Below are 21,806 nucleotides of genomic sequence, written 5' to 3'. Positions count from 1 at the left end.
TTACCTATTGCTAATTATTTATCTGAATATCAATCTACGTATATCTACGAAAAATAATTCAGAATAGTTGAAGGCCGAACAAACAAAATACCTGAAGACTACTTAAAATTATTTAAAACAACAAAACTCCTTTAGCGGTTGTCGGGGAGCTGTCAAAACAATAAAATTGTCGTTAATCAACTGTCAAAAGCGCCTCACGGGTGTCAAACCATGGCTGCAGACAGGTCGGGTACCAGGGCGTTAAGGGAAGGCGGGGGTGTTGGCAAGACAGCGACGGGTGACGCGGCACACGAAATGGAGAGTAAACTGGTAGGGATGAAGGAAATCGTTGAATTTCGGTAGTCCGCCTAAATACGAGTAAATAGAGTCCGTCTAGTAATTACAGGTACAGTAGAATCCGCTTATAATGACATCGAAGGGAAGTGACAAACACGTCATACTAAGCGGATGTCATATAAAGCATAGTGGATTAACTTCTTATTTTTGGTAATTTTTCCAAATTAATCCCGAATTCCTTTGTAACTTGTAAGAAATCAGTTTTAATAACCTGGTACGAATTATCAACTTGTCCCTGAGAATCAAAACTAAAACAACTTAGGTACATGCCACGCACGCACTATACGTGGAAACTAAGGGAAAACTATAATACTATAAGGGAAAGACGTGGGGATGGCCACGAAAACCAGCGAACGTGTCAGTATAACCGGACATAATTTCATGAAAATAGGCTTTATAGGTCATAGTAAGCGGTTTGTCACTATAAGCGAAGTCATCTTATCCGACTTTGTCACTAAGAATTGTATATGAAAACCAAACTTCGCACAGTAATTACGTCATAGTAAGCGGTTGGTCAGTACGTATAAGCGGAGTCATTAATAAACGGATTCCACTGTATAAGTATTTGGACCTGCGTGAACAGAACAAATGAGAGAGTATCATTAACGTTATATTTTTATTGCAAATGCCATGTAGAATACTTATTTATGATACAATTCAAGCTTGATAGGTATTAACTTTAAAAACAGTTTAATATACATACATATACCATATGTCTGATACTAGTTTTCATGTATGTATTACATGTATGTAGTCATTATATGTATTACAAATTAAAGATATATATTTGATACAGTTTTAACACCCCCTGGCACTGATTAAAATAACCGACTTGGTTTCACATTACATCTCAAAACTTTTTTGTAGTAGAAGCGTTGCGAGACTTGCACCTTTTTACATGTAATGTTTTTAATGGGATCTCATCTCTTTTTGTAGGCAGTCCTTCTTTTCGGGTACTCATACCCATACTACGTATACACATATCATAAAGAAACACATCTTCATTCATACTCACATCGTACTTCGTAGTGTACCTTTACTTTACCTATTTGTAGGAACTGCAACAGTAACTTTGTAATAGCATATATTTATATGGGATAACAAACTTACTTATGCAGTTCTGAGATCTTTAAAACGTGACTGATATTGCAATATTTTTAGGTTTTCTATGGCTTGATAAGTTGAAAACTACTTATGTTTAAAATTTGAAGCTTGTGAGTATACTAGAAGTACCTTAGAATTGTGATGATCGTAGGTGAGTGAGTGAGTGAGTGAGTGAGTGTGTCAGTGTCAAAAATAAGGAACTTTGACGTACAATAATTCTTAAACTACTAGATCAAATTGAATGTTTTTGAGAATATATCTTAAGCATGTTAAGCCCTATATATTACTGAAAATTCAGGGTTCTAGCTTCAGCCAGCACAAAATTACAGGACGTCAAAAATGGCCTGAATCGCTTCGAGAAAAGGATGGTACGGCCGTGCCTCTTTGTTTTGCTCGACTTGGCGGGGGCACTGCCGTGCCCCCAGATACAGGTACATGTTATTACGTATGTAATGTTTATAAATGACAAGTTTCAGGTAATTTAAAAAGCATGTCGTTTTAAAATGAGAGCGTAACTCGTAGCGGCTTATTGGTGGCAAGTTTGCGTGACTCTTACGTGAGCCTACGTTACGTACGACCGAGTAGTACTGAAACTACGTGGAGACCGTAAGCCACCCCCTGCTCGTTCTGCTGCCCTGGTCCGTTTTCACGCACTGAAAGGGTTAGACCGACGATAAACGCCTGAAAACGTGGTTTTCATTTAACCATAAATATAATAACGTCAATAACTGTACCGTTTCCTTAGTTACAACACCACTGAATTGATTAATTAAATTTTAAATACCATGCAACATATAATCCGTTATAATCTGTTATAATACAAATTATAACGGATTCTACATTAATTTACTAATCAAAATATTTTGTACTAATTGAGAAATATGTAACTTCTACTATAAAGTCGCTAGCTTCTACCATGAAACTTCTTTGAGAAATTTCCTTCGTGGGGTTCTTTCGATACTTTCTTTCAAGTTAGATTTCCACGATACCAGGGAATTATGAACTTATGCCAGTACAGAATTTCTTCTGTGTGCAAAACCTCTTCCAATAAAGCAAAACAATGAACATATTTTTTTTATATTTTTTTTACGGCGTTTTCACAAAAACACGGGATTTTCTGCATATTTTGAGGCAACGTTACCAGGACATCAAAATACTAAAAGAGAGCTACGGCACAAAAGTATCGGGTGGGATTTTTATCTGTCGCTACGGCAACATGGCGTTTTTCAACGACACGTCATCGCTTCGAGGCTGGCGCACTAGGAGATCAAAATTCTTAGGGAGTTGTGATATTGTCTTGTCTCAACGTTGCTAAGCGACCGACACGAAAACACCCCCCAGAAAATCTTAATTTAAATTTAATAGTAGTTTATGCAACAGTGATATAATAAGGGTTCTTAAAATTCAAGGGTCGAAGTTACAAAACGAGACGTAGTCGAGTTTTGTAAAAAAAGACCCGAGAATTTTAAGAACCAATTATGAGCTGTTGCATACATTACTTTTTCTATGACAGCTGCAGCAAAAAAAAAAAAAAAAAAAAAAAAAAGTTATTATTAAATCAAAAAGAGATTATTAAAAAAAAAAGTTATTATTAAAAAAAAGAGTTGTTATTTAAAAAAAATTGAGTTATTATTTAAAAAAAAAAGAGTTATTATTTAAAAAAAAAAAGAGTTATTATTGTAAATGAAAACATACCTCTTTCAATCAAGATGATCGGAACTTGTATCTTTAAAAAAAATAAAGCAGTTGTATTATACTCATAAGATGACTGCTAGCAGTCATCTTATGAGCCTATAGACAAAGCATTCAAATGACATTGCTTTAGATATCACTGTCAGTCATTTAATTGACACATTTGAGTGCTGGAGTAGAAAAATTAGAATAGAGAGGGCGTAGGACAAGCAGCATGAGCCAAGAAGAAACTCCACGCCTCAAGGTGGAGCTTTGTAAAAATGCAAACCTTGAATACTAGGGCCTAATAAACACAAGGAGCCCTATGGATAACAAAAACGTAAAAAACATTATGTATTAGTGTGTAACCTCTACACGGAAAATGGGAGGAGCTTCGACACTGGGAGCTTTTTAAGTTTTTTTGCGGGGCAGGTTTTAAAAAAGCTTTTCTGATTTGTCTCTTTGAATTTTCTCCACTGGGATACCATGATTGCGAGCAGTCCGGGAATGATCGGCATGCGGTCGAGAATGCGAGCCGAGAATCCGGCAAAGGGAAAATGTGCCTTTTCTCAATAGATTGGACTTCATAGAGAAGATTTTCCCGCAGTCGAGTATTTTTCACACCAGGGCCGCATGGGTGCGCGAAGATTGGCCGAATTCCTTGCGTTGTGTGGAATGTTCCATATAACCGAGACCTCTGAATTCGGCTTTATTGTAAAGGAATTTCAGTTTTTGGGAATTTCGCCTTGTTTGCGATTATCAATAGCATGGTATCGTTTTTTTTTTAAAGTTATTTAGTCATGCAGAAATATTTATATAGGACTCTGTCTCCTATTAACCGTGCCTCGTAGCGCAAATTTTCGTTCCGCTTTAATATCCCTATTCAATGATAAAAAAACACGAAAAAGAAAAAAAAGGGTAGGTAGTTTTTTATATTTTTTTAAATGGCTGAATGACATCATGCTGTGTCACAAATACCTACAAGTGAAATGGAAATTAAAAAAGAGCCACTTCCCGGCCTAGGCCTTTCGTCTAGCCGCGCCCGAGACGTGTTACTTCCTAGCCTAATATGAAGAACACATATAATATCATATAAATATTTCATTGCATGTTTGAGAACACAAGCTTACATACTACGAGTTACAGGGCAAGTGAAATAGCAAGCTTCTAAAAATAAACAAGTAACTGTCAACAACACACTTTTATTGCTGACTGTACCACTTCTTATTTGCATGATAGACATGCTGCGAGTGCTTCTAGAGACCTTTCTAATGAGCCTAAGCTCGATGTGTTTGTGTTTTTCCATCGAAGAGTTCCTTTGGCTAGCTATCGACTGCATCATCAGATCTCCATGTTAGCATATTATTGTATTGTCACCGGAATTACGATAGTACTTCAAATTTCAACTGAATCAGATACCGGAAAGTGGTTCAAATTTTAGCTTACCTACGTAATTTGAAGCAACAAAGAAGATACATAGGTCTGTGTAAAAAGCTAATTATATGTAACTTAACTATTATTTTGCTTCACTTTCACTATTTCAAAAAAAAACAATGAATAAGTAAAATTTTGTGTGGGTCTCAAGAATTAGGCAAATTATTCAAGTTAAGTAGGTACAAAATACTAAAGCAGCATAACCTGGCAAGACGTCCGGTCCAAGCCCGGGTAAAGGATAAGCTTACCCGGGTTTAGCGCGTTAAGCATGCTTAAATCCGTTATCGAGTACCAGGACCACATACGATTGAGGGGGCCGATAATCCGGATTTCGATGCAATGTAGCTAGGCCGAAAATATGCAGAGGAAAAACCTACGCGAAGTCAAAATTTGGCCCTAAAATACTCACAAAACTGAATGTGAAAATTAGGAACTCTTTTTTAAGCGTCGTTTTCCAAAAAAGAAAACCCCTTTAATTTAACTTAATAACTAAAGCATCGGTACTAGGAGCAGAATGGATAACCAAGAAGCAAAACCGTATTTTCCCTCAATTTTCTTATAAAAACAAGCAAATTTATACATTACGCCATTACATTGAAGTCGTTTTTAGGTTGTGGCACTTCGACTGCACGAGTGGGTCTACAGATCGATACGACGCGTAGCTCGTAGCAAGGGGCGTAGCTGCTACGAATTAACTGTAACATATCTGTCTCTTTCCCGCCTACACGCATTTATAAAACTTCACCCCAAAGTTTGTTGGTGTGTTGTTAGAGGTTCTTTTGTAATGTAAACAAATAGTTGACGTTCCACCTGCGTTTCACAAATATTTTTGTTTCAGAAACTTTTTTTTGTTGTGGCCTTGGAAGTTGGGATAGGAATAACCAAAATGTTTACACAAGCGTATGCGGAGTTGGGATTCGTCTTGATTTTTTGTATTTAAATTCGCCTTTTGTAAGTTAAGGTATCTTTTAAGCAACAAATAATAAATAAATAAATAAGTAGAATAACATCAGTAAGTACTTTCTAAAGGTACTAAATCAACCAATTTATATTTTTCTGTACAGATTCACAGAAGACTTCGTGGACATTCGGGAGAGCGAACGCAAGGTCAAACGGGGCAGTCGAGAGCAGGGCAGGCAACTGATGAACAGGCATAACAACGAGGCAGGGCGACGGGTAATCACAAATTATCATCACTTTTCATCATTTTAGATACAGATGGTGTAACGCAGGCGAGAGCAGGGCAGGCAGCTGATGAAAAGGCATAACAACGAAGCTGGACGACGGATGATAACATATTATCATCTATTTTCATCATTTTAGATACAGATGGTGTAACGCAGGCGAGAGCAGGGCAGGCAGCTGATGAAAAGGCATAACAACGAAGCTGGACGACGGATGATAACATATTATCATCTATTTTCATCATTTTAGATACAGATGGTGAAACGCAGGCGAGAGCAGGGCAGGCAGCTGATGAACCGGCATAACAACGAAGCTGGACGACGGGTAATAACACATTATCATATATTTTCATCATTTTAGATACAGATGGTGAAACGCAGCCGAGAGCAGGGCAGGCAGCTGATAAACAGGCATAACAACGAGGCAGGGCGACGGGTAATAACACATTATCATCTATTTTCACCATTTTGGATACAGATGGTGAAACGCAGCCGAGAGCAGGGCAGGCAGCTGATGAATAGGCATAACAACGAAGCTGGACGACGGGTAACCAACTAATCACATATTATCATCTATTTTCATCATTTTAGATACAGATGGTGAAACACAGGTGACTAGGTGAGAGCAGGGCAGACAGCTGATGAACAAGCATAACAACGAGGCAGGGCGACGGGTAATCCAGAGGATGAATCGTAGTCTCGACTCTCGACCAGGGCAGTCAGTCATAAACCTGGTTATTTAATATGAAGATTGTTCGTCAGTAACTTTTCAAAGTGGGATTAGTAATTCGCTTTGTGATAGTTCGTCATAAAGAAAATAGTACATTACTGCAGACGCCGGGAAAGAAGGGCTTGCCGGGTGAGTAGGTATAGCCGGCCGACCGTAGGGAGGCCGGATAGTGATACGAAGCCGGCAAGACCTTTTCACGGCTAGGCATGTATGGTGCTTTTCTCAAACATGCAATGAAATAAAAAAATACACCACTCAAAAAAACAAATTTATAATCTTTATAATAAAAATCCAACTTCACAACAAAAGTTTTTTAATTTTCCTTCTAATCCCGCCATAATTGTTTTTTTTACGGAAGTCGTCCGTATTTCGCGTGTGTAGTGTTCGAATAGACCTTACTATGGCCATTATACACAATCTGATAATAAGAATCTCAATTTCTATAAATAAAATAAATGCAGAGGATTTTAAATATTGTCTATGGTCTCTGGTGACTTACGTATAGACAAAATTTTAAATTTATTCATCAACACATTGAATCATACAGATTCGTATTCTTAATATCAGTACGTTCGTGTATAACAGGCGTTAACACGGATATTTTGGTCCGATAACCATTCTCCAAAAATATAAAAAAAATATATAATTCGGCTGTTTAGTCTGTTCATGGACACATACCCCATGTTTACATTAGAATTTAAAAAAAAATACTTCCCGGCCTAGGCCTTCAATTTCGTATGAATTTCCTTTACAGTTCTTTGGAGTTGCTCCGCCCTAAACGTGATACTTCGAAGCCTGATATAACGCCCGGAGCGACGACATTTCATTGCATGTTTGAGAAAATAACTTTTTTTTTAATTACAAGTTTTTGAAAGTTACGTTTTATAGATATAGCTAGTCAAGCAAATCTTGTCAGTAAAAAAGGCGCAAAATTCAAATTTTCTATGGGACGATATCCTGCCGTGCCTACATTAATTTTCAAATTTGCCGCCTTTTTCTACTGACAAGATCTGCTTGACCAAGTATAGGTACATAACTGGCTGGACCAGCGCATGTCATGGTATACTGATACTGAATACGTTAATATGAGAATACGCAAATTGATATGGCTATTCAAAAAGTTAAGACATATTACTACAAAAAATCTACTAAATCAGTTATATATAACTTTAGCTCAATCAGTAATGTCTTACTGCATATCGGTGTGGGGTGGTTCAGCAAAAACCAAGTTTCTGGAGGTTGAAAGGGGACAACGTTGTCTACTTAAGGTTATGTACTCTAAGCCATACAGATTCCCAACGAAAGACCTCTACCACCTAAGTGACTTACTATCAATGAGGAAGCTGTATGTATTGAGTCTAACAACGAGACTACATAAAACATTACCATTTAACCCGGAGCTGCAAAATCGTAGAAGAAAACATAATGTTGCTCCCCTTTCAACTACAAAATCTGTATTTGCTAAGAAACAATTCGGGGCGCAATCTGCATATGTGTACAATAAAATAAACAAAGTATTCAATATATATAATCTTCAACTGTACAAATGTAAAAAAACACTAACTGAATGGCTTAAAATACTTAACTATGACGAAACAGAGGCTCTGATATACTAAGTTGGTATTATTTAATTAACTTAAATTCTTAAGTACTTACCAGTTTTTAAAATACGATATTATGCTTTACAGTACCTATTGTATAAGAAGTTCCGAAAAGTTCAACATATTCACTTGCACTCACACGATCTCACACACAGTCATATACCTAGACACACACACACGTACACACACAACACACACACACACACACACACACACACACACACAAGTTAGAATAAATTGTACTATTAGCTTAAGTTTTCTTTCTGTATGCTAGTTAAATATTTCTTAAATCTACAACTTGTTGCTACGGAGGAGCGGGGCTTCCTGATACAGGTATAATATACTTAATAGGGAGTCCCAACCTGTTACCTTGCTATGTAACATTTATTAATGTAAATAAATATTTTCATTTTCATTTTTCATTTTTTCATTTTCATAACTTGAAATAACAAATCTCTTGACTTGTAAACGGCTGGCATTAGAAACGTATTTCTTTTGGTCATCTTCCATTACTTTCACATTACCTATGTATCGAGTTTGTACTGTAATTTTGTAATGAAAATGAGACTTTATATACTTACACATAAGTACAGAAGAATAAGAGTATACAATATGTAATCTATGTATTTATTTTACTTGCAAACGTGCATTATACAGATAAATATAAGACATTCATAGGTATCCACAAAACACGATATCCCAAGAAAGAGGACAAGCCAATAAAAAGGTGGCTCCGTCTGTCTGTGGCTGTGTGAACTACAAGTACTTGCCACAACTAAACTTATTAGGATTAGGTCGGATCAGCTCCGCTAATGCTCTCCTACTTACTAAACACTTTGTGGCCACGAAACTAGATTCTAATATTTCATCTTTAGATAGGTAGTATCACCTTGTCCATTTTTACAAGGTTTTATTTAACTTGCCCTGCGGCGGCAACACGGTCGCATTTTTATCGCTTGTCACCATGCCTGTCACGTTCTAACAAGTATGTAGGTGCGGAAGTGACGGGCATAGTGACACTTGACAGGCGATAAAAATGGAACCATGCTGCGCCCGCTGTTAGTATGAATGTGAATCTTGGTAGCTTTTGACCCACTTCCCGATTTCCGATTGAGCTGAAAATTTTCATACTTATGTAAGTCATGTTTCATAACACTAATTTAAACCGTCGAGTTTTACACATTGTTATTTCTCCGAGACCACAAGAATAATACCGATCTATTAGAATCTACGTCTGAGATCATTTTAAAACTTAAATATTTGGGAGACCGAGCTTTGCTCGGAAAACATATAGAATCTCAAAAAATAGCGTTTTCCCAGAGATAAGACCTAGCTACATCGATTTTTCGCCCCCGAAAACCCCCATATACCAAATTTCATCGAAATCGTTAGAGCCGTTTCCGAGATCCCCGAAATATATATATATATAAATAAATAAATAAATATGCAAGAATTGCTCGTTTAAAGGTATTAGATAGATAGATAGACTATACGCGGTTAAGTCCCGTTTTAGTAAGTAATAATACCTAATGTCATGTTTTGTGGCCACAAAATGACCTCTGTGCCCCTATTACTTCAGATTATATCGATCTGACTAGTCTACACCGGGCTTACAATAATTTCTACTTTTCTCTTCATACTTATTGTACGGATTAGGTACTTATGTATGTGCCAAGCCAACCACTCATAACAGTAAGCTTTAACGCCGTTACAAGTAAAATTATCCCGTTAGCTTTAAGGAGTTTCAAGTCTAGAGAGTTGTATCAGAACTTTGCATATTCGTAATTTAATTGACTTAACTATACTATGATGACTAAATCAATCGGTAGGTAAGGTAGGTTAGGTTCGTTAGGTAGCTTCAGATGCCCGAAAGGCAAACCGCCCAGAAATAGGAGCCCCGCGAAGAGGTGCTCCGTCTAGTTAAGTTGAAAAGGAAATGTTTTTTGAAAAGAAACAGTGCGGTGGGACCATCCAAGAACTCCAGATTTGATGGACACCCCACTCACCCCAGCGTTTTCCATAGTTTTGATGTGCAGCGCCACGCGTAGTAAATTAAAGAACTAATTCGACCAAAATGCCGCGGCAAAATACAAACGGCGCTGTTACTGTCATAAGGCATTTTACAAAATGCGGACTTTTTATAATTTGCCTTCGGCATTTCACAAACCGCGCATTCTTACAAAATGCCTGCGACATATACCTATAGGTATATTCAAATGCATCACAAATACAATGTATTCCACAGGCAGTGATCAAGAAATCCCGCGTCACCTGCAAATGCCACGGCGTGTCCGGTTCCTGCAGCCTGGTCACATGCTGGCAACAGCTGGCCTCCTTCCGCGAGATCGGTCAGTAACTAGTACAATGCGGCGAGTAATGTCAAATGCCACGGCGTGTCCGGTTCCTGCAGTCTGGTCACATGCTGGCAACAACTGACCTCCTTTCGCGAGATGGGTCATCAGTAACTAGTACAGTGCGGCGAGTAAGTAATGTTCAAATGCCACGGCGTGTCCGGTTCCTGCAGCCTGGTCACACGCTGGCAACAACTGGCCTCCTTCCGCGAGATCGGCCAGTATAATATAACTAGTAAAATGAAGAATAGTCAAATCAAGAAAGATGTATAACCCTTTATTATGGCACAATCAATATGCAATAAGCTAATTATTACCCATCACTTATTCTGTGCCTATCATCACATCACACAACACAACATCACAGTCATCCCCTTTTTGTATTGCAGAATATTTAGGTTGATTAGGCAATGTGGTTGATGTAGAGATTTTATAATGAGGTCCGTAAGGGCCCTCTTACACGGCGCACGAACTCGTATACGATTTTAGTTACATTGCGGAACATTGAGGTTGCATCAATTCAGCCGACCGATCAAATGACGCAATGTAATGAAACTCGCATGCGAGTTCTCGCCCCGTCTAAATTAGCCCTTAAAGAGATACTTAAAGCTCGAACGTGACTCCCTACCAGGGATGTTGCGGATGCCGATTTTTTGACATCCGCGGATGCGGATGCGGATGTCAAGATAGGTACATAAAAAACGTCAAATATTACATTTTAGTAATTTCTATTTAAAAAAACCGGCCAAGTGCGAGTCGGACTCGCGTTCCAAGGGTTCCGTACATTAAGTTCCACTCACGCTTGACTGCTAATTTCTAATAGTTTTTTTGGCTAATGACTAAATTACCTAGCAGTCTAGCACTTACGCCGATGCTAAGACGTTCCTGTACCGAACTGTTCCACATCCGCATCCGCATTAAATCCGCATCGATTTTATGCGGATGCGGATGCGGATGTTAAAAATAATGCGGAAGTTCCGCGGTTGCGGATGCGGATGCGGATATTCGCAACATCCCTGCTCCCTACATGGTCCATCTCCATACCATCTACAAAAACCATGTCAATTTAGAAAGCTTGTCAGCTTTGCTGACAGTACAAAATGGTTGCCATTTAAAACAAACCCCGCAAACAATTGAAACTATCCACTTAATAACTTGAAATTAATCTACCAGGGTGCTAGAAAGACATCTAGGATATTATTATGCATCGTTAGCATTCGCATATCACGGGGATAACTTTGGAAAATTCATGTCTGGTTGCTAAACAAAACACAACCTAAATGTCTTTATATTAGAGTTGTTTTTAGATTAAGCAGGCTACACTGGCTACACAGTAAGAGTTTTCTGAAATTATTTCTGGCTATACGGAGGTATAATGCCTCGTTTAGATCTTAGTCATTGTAATTACGTGTACATTAGTTTGTATTAGATACTTAGTGCGATTTGTGGTTGTTTTCAAGATCTTAGTCATTGTAATTACGTGTACCTACATTAGTTTGTATTAGATACTTAGTGCGATTTGTGGTTGTTTTCATTTAATACATACAAAGTACCAATGAGCAGCGATAACCTACTTGATTAATAATAATATAGGTTATCACCTCTTAAATGAAACTGACGGAATAGCTACATGAAACAACTAAATAAAGATGATTTTGAACCGACGCGTCCGAGTATTGAATGAGTACATAACATTATACACGTGAAGGTAAAGGCTGGCGTCCACTAGACTCGCCGAGGCGAATCTAGTGGACGCCAGCCCTAATTCTCTCTGTTACCTCTTCATCTTTGGACCGCTAAATCTAAATCGATTAAGATTAAATTCGGTAAGTTCAAAGTAACTAGAGAAAATAAATTAAACTATCTAAACTATTACCATCTGGAACCTTTAGAACTTTTGCCAAGATACTTTTACCCTTAAATTCATTTAAAATGATCTAATAAAGTGCGCCTTGAAGTGGTTTAAAACCCAGATTTAAATTAGGCTGTTAATACACAGTTCACCGTAATAAAACACCCTGTAGAGTGTAGAGAATGTCCTCATTAACATAATGACATACTATTACCACCCCTATCCGGTCTTTTGTTGTGGCACACATATATATATTTTACCTAATTGACCCATCAACCCTTTACTTGGGACACTTTTTTATTCCTTTTGTTTTTATCGTTCAAACAGGCTAGGTAGGTACTTACCTTATTATTAACAGAAAATCCCTTGTTATGGGTAGTAGTGAAGTGTTTGTTTGTACCTACACTTTAAGAAGTTTAATTACTTAAACATTTAATTAAAAATTTAATTGTCATAAGTACATACGTACGTTTTTGTTAAATGTACCTACACAAGTACACACACACACACACACGTGTAACAAAATAAAGTGGGGGGGCAGATATTTCATATGGTAAAAAGAAAGTCAAAGTTTAACTTCGCAGATAGCATCAGATAGGTAGGTTAGGTATGGTTAGGTACAATATTTATTCTAAAACAAACACGTACATTTGCAACGTTTTACTTTTTCCCTAAACTGTCAACTGTGGAACATACAAAGACCACCCAAAAAACAAAACTATACTTTCATTGGAACTATAAAATGAAGACTTATAAGAAAACGTTAAATAAGGCAGGCGTTGGCAGGCCGTAAAGTTTCCGGAATTGTTTATTTTTTTATAGAGCCATAAATATATTAACTTATTCGAGAACGCGACTTAATCAAGCTTTTTAAGCTTTCTTTAATGATCGTTGGCTTCTTTTAAAGAACTCCATTCACTGGCTATTGTAGATATTTTAGTCTAAAGAGTAAGTATGCAATGGTGACTATAAGCTAGTTATGTCTCTATATACGTAATATAGATTCGACCAAAGCAGCTTACTTAAATATATCTAACTACTTATCTACATAAGTATATTAACATCTTAGAGTTGTCTAGAGGTATTTCGTAGATCTTACATTTATGTATTTTATTACATCAACGTTATTAATTTTATCAACGTTATTATAAAATTACGTTTAAAATTATGAGTTAAATACTTGAAATAACTTACACGATTTTCTCACGCAGCACAAAGCAGAGGGCCTACCGTGAATGAACCACGTTCGGCATGTTGCCTCCCTGTCACATTTACGTACGAATTTACAAGTGCGACAGAGAGGCAACCACGTCAAACGTGGTTCGCAGTAAGCCGTTTGAACCGTGAATGGTCGGCTTAATTCTAGAATTTAAAAAGTCGCCCAATTTTATGAAGCTATGGCGGCATGTTCCAAGTGCCGTTGCGACATTGCCTTAATACTTACAGCTTAGCTTAATAAAAACAACTTAAAACTTCTAATTAGGTTAAACGTGCATTTAAATTAATCTAATTTTCTATTTTATGACTTTACTGGTTACACTGTAACTGTTCACCTCTATACTAACCTAACCTAACTTTTTTATACCATTTAACCCGTGGAGCGCCCCAAAATTACCATAGTATGGAACTCCTATGCTAGTTACTGGCACACGTGTCTTGTTAAGGCGCTCCACGGGACAAGTTCTGAGATCGATCTCTTTGTTATATAGGTACCTACCTAGCCACTGGCTTACCGAGAAAATCGAAAATTTAAATTTCGATATATTCCTGTCTATATTCTACCTGCAAAGTCGGTCATTCCATCTTAAATATTCATATTCATATTTATTATTAATAATGTATAGCTGGTCAACCAAATCTTGTCAGTAAAAAAAGGCGCGAAATTCAAATTTTCTATGGGACGATATCCCTTCGCGCCTACATTTTTCAAATTTGCCGCCTTTTTCTACTGACAAGATCTGGTTGACCAAGTATACCTACACATACATTACACGTCAAATATACAATCGGTGAAATAATAATATAACTTAGAGAATTGAGAATAATATCAAAAGTATTCAAATTAAGACAAATTATATAGGATTAACATATCGCTGGGGATTAAATGATGCCCTATAATTACTGGTTCGGATACAACACGCCATCTTCTGGGTGGGCGCGTAAATCAAACGCCTACGAACTACGAGTTGCGACTAAAGCTTCGTTTACACGGATATTTTAATATGGGGCATTATCTATGAAAAGAGACCTTATTGTCGATGGCGCTTACGCCGCACAGCGTCGCGAGCATCGTTAATAATGGCGTAACCGGTCCCTTTTCATAGATAACGTCACAAATGATGTTTTATACCAACAACAGCACATAATAAAAATCACCAATAAACCTAGTTCAATAACGTAAAGCTCTACAAAAACAATTGACGTTTTAGATGTCTTTGTATCGATCGAACCAAGTTCTCTCAAAATTTATTTATTGGTTTGGGACGCTAATAGAGCCTAAATGTATAATTAAAGTAAATTTATACACACACCTTATTACTTCTGAAGTGATATATTGGGGTAAGCCTGTCATTATATTTTAAGCACTTCATTATTTTAATGACGCCTTTCAGATGATAAATTACCATTTTATACTAGCATTGATTCCAACGACGATCACGTGATTATGGAGTGACTTGGAGGCCGTGTTTTGTTTATTTTAAGTTTATGTATAGATAGTTTGTAGGTATTATTATTTTTAAGCTTAGGTATTTAATGTTCCATGTGTATTTGTGTGTCTTAAATTATTTATATGGATATTAAATTTTGTAATAATAATATTTTTTAAATTTTAGAAATGCCACGGTGCACGGTTATTCTTGAGTTGGTTTTCCATTTACCATCAATGATATTATACATACCTAATTCTACACTAAAATTATACCTAATATAAGTAATTGTTTACCAATTACCATGTATTGAGTTGAGTGCCATGACAAAACCTCCGAATTTAACTCTTTTATTGCTTTTTATACTCCGTAAGTTCGATAAGGGCCAAAAAAATGTACTGTAGTTGACTGTACATGTAAAATGGTTTAAATTCGCAGGCGACTACCTCCGCGATAAGTACGAAGGTGCCACGGAAGTGACAGTGTCCAGGCGAGGCAAACTTCGGCTGAGCGACCCTCGGTACAGGCTCCCTACGGCCCAAGACTTGGTGTACCTCGAGCCGTCGCCTGACTACTGCGTGAAGAACGACTCTCTGGTTAGTAGATGACCCCATTATGTCAGTATACTACACTGGCTAGAAGCCTAAAGGATGACTCATGTTAGACCGGGTCGTGTCCGGGCCGGAGCTTCCGGCGTTTCGTTTTGTATGGAAAGCATCACGTGATCACCTGCTCCGGCCCGGACACGGCCCGGTCGGCGCGATCGAAAGTGAGTCATCCTTTAGAGTCTCTTCCTAGTTCCTTAGATTACCTCGCTTGAGCCATAACTGATTTAAATTTCTAAATAAATAAAATAAAATAAATAAATAACTAGAATCCCTAGAATGTCCGACATACCTAAATGCAATGTCGACCCGGCATTGGCCTATTTGTCACTTGCAGCCGTTTTTATCCCCATATCGAATATTTCGCTTGATTAGTCTCTAGGTTAAATCTTAGAAAACATGGCCTGGTCAAGAGTTTCCAATTAAAATAGCATAAGAATATCGCAAGTCTCAAGGCATACTCGTATTCATACTCTACAGCGCGGAGTTACTTTAAATATTACCTACCACGCAGAGCATCATAATTATATTCTACTCCTGTTCTCTCTACGATCGGCACTGATACTGCCAAAATATCCTATGATATACCTCTTAATATACTCCTACAAAATATGTAATATTTCCAGGGTTCCCTCGGCACATCAGGACGCGAATGCAACCGCACATCAGCAGGCATGGACGGCTGCGCTCTCATGTGTTGCGGACGAGGCTACAACACCAAGAAACTGACGGTGAAGGAGCGATGCCACTGCAAGTTCCATTGGTGCTGCAAAGTCGAGTGCAACACCTGTATTAGGACCGTCGAGATCTATACTTGCAAGTAGGACATGCCGAAATAGACTCAGTTGCGTGAACAACAGTGTTGAAAGTTCCGTGGCAAGGGTGCCTTCAGCTTTATGTGCTATGGGTGAGGCGACAAGAAATTCACGGTCAAAGAGCGATATATGCCACTGCAAGGTTCATTGGTGCTGCAGCATCGATTGTAACACCTGTGTTAGTTAGGGCCGTCAAGGTCTACACCTGCAGGTTGGATGTATACAAATTTACTTGAGTAAGCATTGAGTGATGCGAGCTTCATGGCATGGGAAACTACAGTTATAAGTACCTACTGTTAATGAGATTAAAACACCAAGAAACATAATTAATGCTAAAGAGTCGAGTGCAAGACCTGTATTAGAACCGTCGAAGTACACACCTCCAAGTAGGATATGTAAAAATGGACTCAGTTGCGTAAGCAATAGCGATGTGAGTTACGTAGCATGGACAACTGTCCATAATTATGCTGTGGTCGTACAACACCTAAAACTCACGGTCAAGGAGCGACGCCACTGCAAGTTTCATTAGTGCTGCAAAGTCGAGTCTAACACCTGCTGAGTCTATGGACGGTGGAAGGGTACACCTGTAAATAGGTTACAATGAGTAGGTACCTATAGACATTCTAGGCTAGCATACTACCTACAGACATTCTCTCTCGCATAGTTAGTGACGCCGTGACGCGTGATTTTAGCGTAAGAAAGTAGTCGTCAATATCAACATCTTATTCTGGAACTACAGCTGCAAGTAGAAAGTAGTAACTGGGTCAAATACGTTCGGGTAAACTTTCTTTTCTGTAGAATTAAAATTAGCTAGAAATAGGTACGATCAGAGAATTTACTTTCCTACCCATCTTTACAAAACAAAAGTTAACGATTTGGAGACATTTTTCTAAGCTAAGACTTTCTTCATAAGTCCTATAGTTACAAGGTTTTAACAGGTCGAAAACGATAAAGAGCGAAAATTAGGCTTTGAGCACCTTTTTTTTATGATATCCACAGGAAACTCGCATAAAACCTTAAGGTAGGTACTCATACTAAAAAAGTTTTTGACCCAACTGTACAGTATATTTAATTTGTTTATAAATTATAATGCTCACTACCTACTTACATGAACCATATGAAAATGTTGATGCTTGAAAGCTATTTGTGTTAGTGTAAATACGTAAGATAGTAATTTATTCGTAGATACTTTTCGAAATATGTAGTACTTACCTATAATAATAAAATAATTGTAAATTCTCGAAGTCAAAATAGGATTGGGTGATTCCACGAAAAAGCAACGCAAGTCACTATTTCATATTTTAGGTAATTTGTAATTAATCCATATATGTAGTGTGTCATTTGTGACACCTCTAGAGAGTCAGAGGCAACATGTTCTACGCAAACCCTGTATACAATAAATAAATATGATATGAAATATTTTATGACCCAGGGTAAAAAGTATCTCTTATCCAAGTAGAGTAAATTAACACTTTTACATTTATTAAAATGGTGACTCGCGTTACTCCTACCGTGTATTTTGGTACCTATAGCCAGCTATTAGGTATCCGTAGCGTAGATTTTAGTATTTTACTTCTTCAAGTGACAAGACATTCAGACGGTACTCATTTGAGTAACCACTGTTGAATTGAAACTCGTATGACAATCTCAGATTGGAAGTGAAAGTATGGATCTGTAAATAATTTAAAATAACGAGGCTCAGTATTAGTTGTAAGGGTTTCAAGAATAGAATAAGGAATAAGAATATGTTCAGGTTGGTGTACATCAATGTGCATAATAAATTGATAAAATTGAACCCCGAGCGTGGCGGGTGGTAAAGTAAGGACTCTAAGCTCTAAGAATTTCATACTTTGACCAGACATTTCCTATCTCTATTGCGCGCGCATAATTAAATTAATTCTGTCCCGCTCGCACAGAGGCATTGACCGCCTGCATTATCGGTTCATCGGCCGTCAAAAAGTAGAACCTTGAGCGGCTGCGAAAGTTTCAAGGCATGAGAGGCCTACTGTAAAAACATTTTTCATTTTTGTATATGAACCGCTTATGTTTTAAGTTAACCAAGATTTAAACTCAAAGTGATCTAGAAATAAGTGGTCTTATTGTAATTTAAGTAAAACTTTGTCAATTTATATAACAATTCATGATATTTTCATCATACTTGCTCGAAAAAGCTCTCTTTATTCTTTAAAAAATATTCTGTGCATATTTTGACATATTTCTTTACGTTTTGCTGTGGAATGGCGTTTTGACTGATTATTGCGGATGATAAATAATTGATGATCAAACGAACTTCTTGAAGTGAAGTTCGATCGAAATTATATGAGTCACTTCATTTGAAGATATAATTATATATTAACCATGTAGTTTCCCTATTGTACAGGTAGCATCGCACACATTTAAGAGTAACTGTTTTGATTAAAACTGTCAAAACAACTTCCGCCCACATCCGGTTACCGCTCACAGGCGTGCAGCGGCCGGCGCTCTTCATTATTTTTAGAGAAGGCAGAAACCAAAACTTATATCAGGGTTCTAGGGCGGGAGGGACCTTATATCTTCAAATGAAGTGACTCATATAATTTCGATCGAACTTCACTTCAAGAAGTTCGTTTGATCATCAATTATATTTCGTCACTTCATTTTTCAGATATAATTATATATTAACCATGTAGATGTTTAGAGATATAAGTTTTGGTTGAAAAAAGATAAAAGTGTTGTTTGTCTTTCCTTTTATCTTTTTTTATTTTCTAAGTTAGGAGATTCCTCCTGACTCCTGGGCGCCGGGGCGTCCCGAATGAATTTGTTTTTTCTTCAGTTTATATTCCACTGAACGCAGTATTTTTAAATACTGTACGTATTAACGCACTGGCATTAGAAATATATTATTAAAAGTATAGTGAAACAGGTCCTAGGTTTATTTTATTAATAACAGAGGTTATTTATTTATTTATTATTTATATTATTATTTATTATAACGAGTCATTCAGGTGGAATTTATTTGTTAACCGTGGTGCTAAACCGGAACGCCAATTCTTATTTGGCCCAAGTGTACGCAATATATTAGGCTGCTACTCATAAATAGTGTCATTGGTATGAGATAATTTATACCTATTATATTTCAAAACATTCGTTTGTAAATTATTCGCCGTGCGTGTAGAACAATGACTTTTTTTTTTATATATATTGTTGTATCTTTTGGATGTTATGTTTTTAACATAGTGTCCCAAATACTATACCACATATGCCACCAAGTAAGTTATATGATTTAAAACCGTACTTATTTTAGTAGTCGTTTAACTTTAAGTTAAAATAATACGATCTGATGATCCTTTTTTTTGAAAACCCATGATACTACTTTTTCTGATTTATTTACTGCTATCCTGAAGGAATCCAGAAGCCTGAGAAACTAAACTAAACCAAAATTAAATCAATGCTTTAGCAAACAACTGTGTTAACGGGTTGTGTTCTTAACTTTTTAGGCAATCAAGTACCCAAGTTATTATCTAAATATTTATCTATTACTATAATATCGAACGCTGTGTATTGCACACCAAGCTCAGGACATAATATGTGTACATTATACACAAGTTTACTGTGCAAATTGAGTCATAAAGCGTTGTTAAAAAGCACAAAGGAAGTTTAGTGATGCAAGTTCAACAAAGGTCCATATTAGGTATAGCTAGGTTTTTTTTTTTTTTTTTTAACACATTACGATGTTAGCACAAATCTTAATAATCCCGTTTCAATTAGTTGATAAAACATAAGTAGGTAATTGATAAGAATTCTACTTATACAATTTGTGGTCAACTTTACATTTAATTTTATTTTATTTGAAAAAGTGTTATAAACTCTTAAAATGTCCTTTTGTGAAAAAAGGTTTTAAAGTTCACTAGCGGTCCTTGTCCGCGATGTGGAATTAGAGGCTCCGAGCGGTACTACTTGATATGAAAATACAGGCTCGTCTAAGAGTCATAACGTAATTTAGGCTAACGATACAACCCAGCGTTACCTCATCCCATACAGGGCGGGATACGCTGTGGCTGTGATATCGTTCCCCGCGTCGACCGTGTGATGTCTTATAGCAGCTCCTGCTGAACAAAATTGTGACACAACGGACATCCTAATGACTCACGCGGCGTAGCGCGTTTCAAGACTCAACTTCAACTATTAAGTCTTTTTTTTTTTTTTTGCGTATATAACGTGTCTAATATCGTTAGGTCCTCTGGATCTATCCAAGAAGATATTATATTTTGATTTTAACAAAATTTCAATATCCATCATGTTCGCGAACTATAACAAATACCTATATGAACGTGCATAATTATGCTTTCGGTTCAATCATGCGCTATAACATGTGTAGCATTACCAAAAGTATATTAAACAAAAATCATTTATAAGACTACTGCTACTCAACTTTCGTAGTAATCTTCTAAATAATTTGCTCAAACTCGAATGGTTATTATTGCACTCATATTACATACCTACATATAAAAGATGATCCAAGGGCCAAGGTCCATTAATGGCACCAGAATAAGTATATTTCTGATTCAATTTTATAAACCTAATGTATACTATTCGAGCTACTGAATGTGCAATTGTGCATAGTACCTAATAACCAGTTAAAACCCGAGTAGGTAAAGTCAGCGTACAACAAACACCATTTGTAATTAGCTTACTGTACATTTGTACATAACTCCATGTGACGAGTCTTTACATTTGAATAAAGATATAGGATAAAGGGGATGAACCTCTGTTTATCATGTTATAATATTATTGACAACAAGGAATGAATGGCCATCTTTGCATAGATATCGGTGTTGCAGCTTCTATTCCCGCAGCGCGAACTAAACACCTATTTACAGCAATCAACCACGATAGCAATCCGTCAGAATTTACCTGAAATTCTAAGCGACAAAACTCAAACTTATGCTTTCTATTTTTATCCAAATATTCGCTCTGTCGGGAACCTCACTGTTACTGTTAGACGTAATGTTTTTTCTTTTTTATAAAATAAAATATTCTTGGCTTTAAAAATATTGTATTTGCTTTATTGCTACTGTGGTTGTATTGTGAGTTTAGAAAACAAATATTATGTTTAGTGATTTCATCTTGATGTCATGACATATGCTGTATTAATAACATATAGTGGTATGGTTAGATAGCAAAAGAAGTATAAGTGGTGTATGGATCCCACCAACTACGGATAATACATTTATGATATGTAGGTAGGTACCTACATACATTTTAAACTTGGCAATAGCGTATTGCATAGTAGGTACCATCGTATTGTCAACATGGTATTGACAATGGCTGAAGGGGTACCGCGACCGACACATGTAACTTGAACCATACCATACATTCATTTATTTATGTTTTACGGTTTCTATTATAATTTTAAGGGCATAATCTGAGGGTAATCCTTTAAAAGATAATCGTTTTGATGTTTTGATAAAATTGAATATATATATGAATAGGTAT

General features: G+C 36.9%; 1 protein-coding gene across 1 annotated transcript in view; it reads left to right on the top strand.

Moving 5' to 3' along the window:
- Positions 1-16,392, top strand: part of LOC134660747 (protein Wnt-5b-like) — a 67,482-nt gene extending 51,090 nt beyond the window's left edge. The window contains exons 4-7 of the mRNA XM_063516535.1: positions 5,610-5,721; positions 10,306-10,408; positions 15,350-15,507; positions 16,143-16,392. Of these exons, the coding sequence (XP_063372605.1) occupies positions 5,610-5,721; positions 10,306-10,408; positions 15,350-15,507; positions 16,143-16,340 (571 nt within the window). The 3' untranslated portion in view covers positions 16,341-16,392. The remainder of the gene's footprint in view (positions 1-5,609; positions 5,722-10,305; positions 10,409-15,349; positions 15,508-16,142) is intronic.
- The last annotated feature ends 5,414 nt before the right edge of the window (positions 16,393-21,806 follow it).

Source organism: Cydia amplana, chromosome 2 (assembly GCF_948474715.1).
Source record: "Cydia amplana chromosome 2, ilCydAmpl1.1, whole genome shotgun sequence".
NCBI classification, from domain to species: Eukaryota; Metazoa; Arthropoda; class Insecta; order Lepidoptera; family Tortricidae; genus Cydia; species Cydia amplana.
The sequence above is the reverse complement of the archived record's forward strand: the minus strand, read 5'-3'. Positions and strand labels throughout refer to the sequence as shown.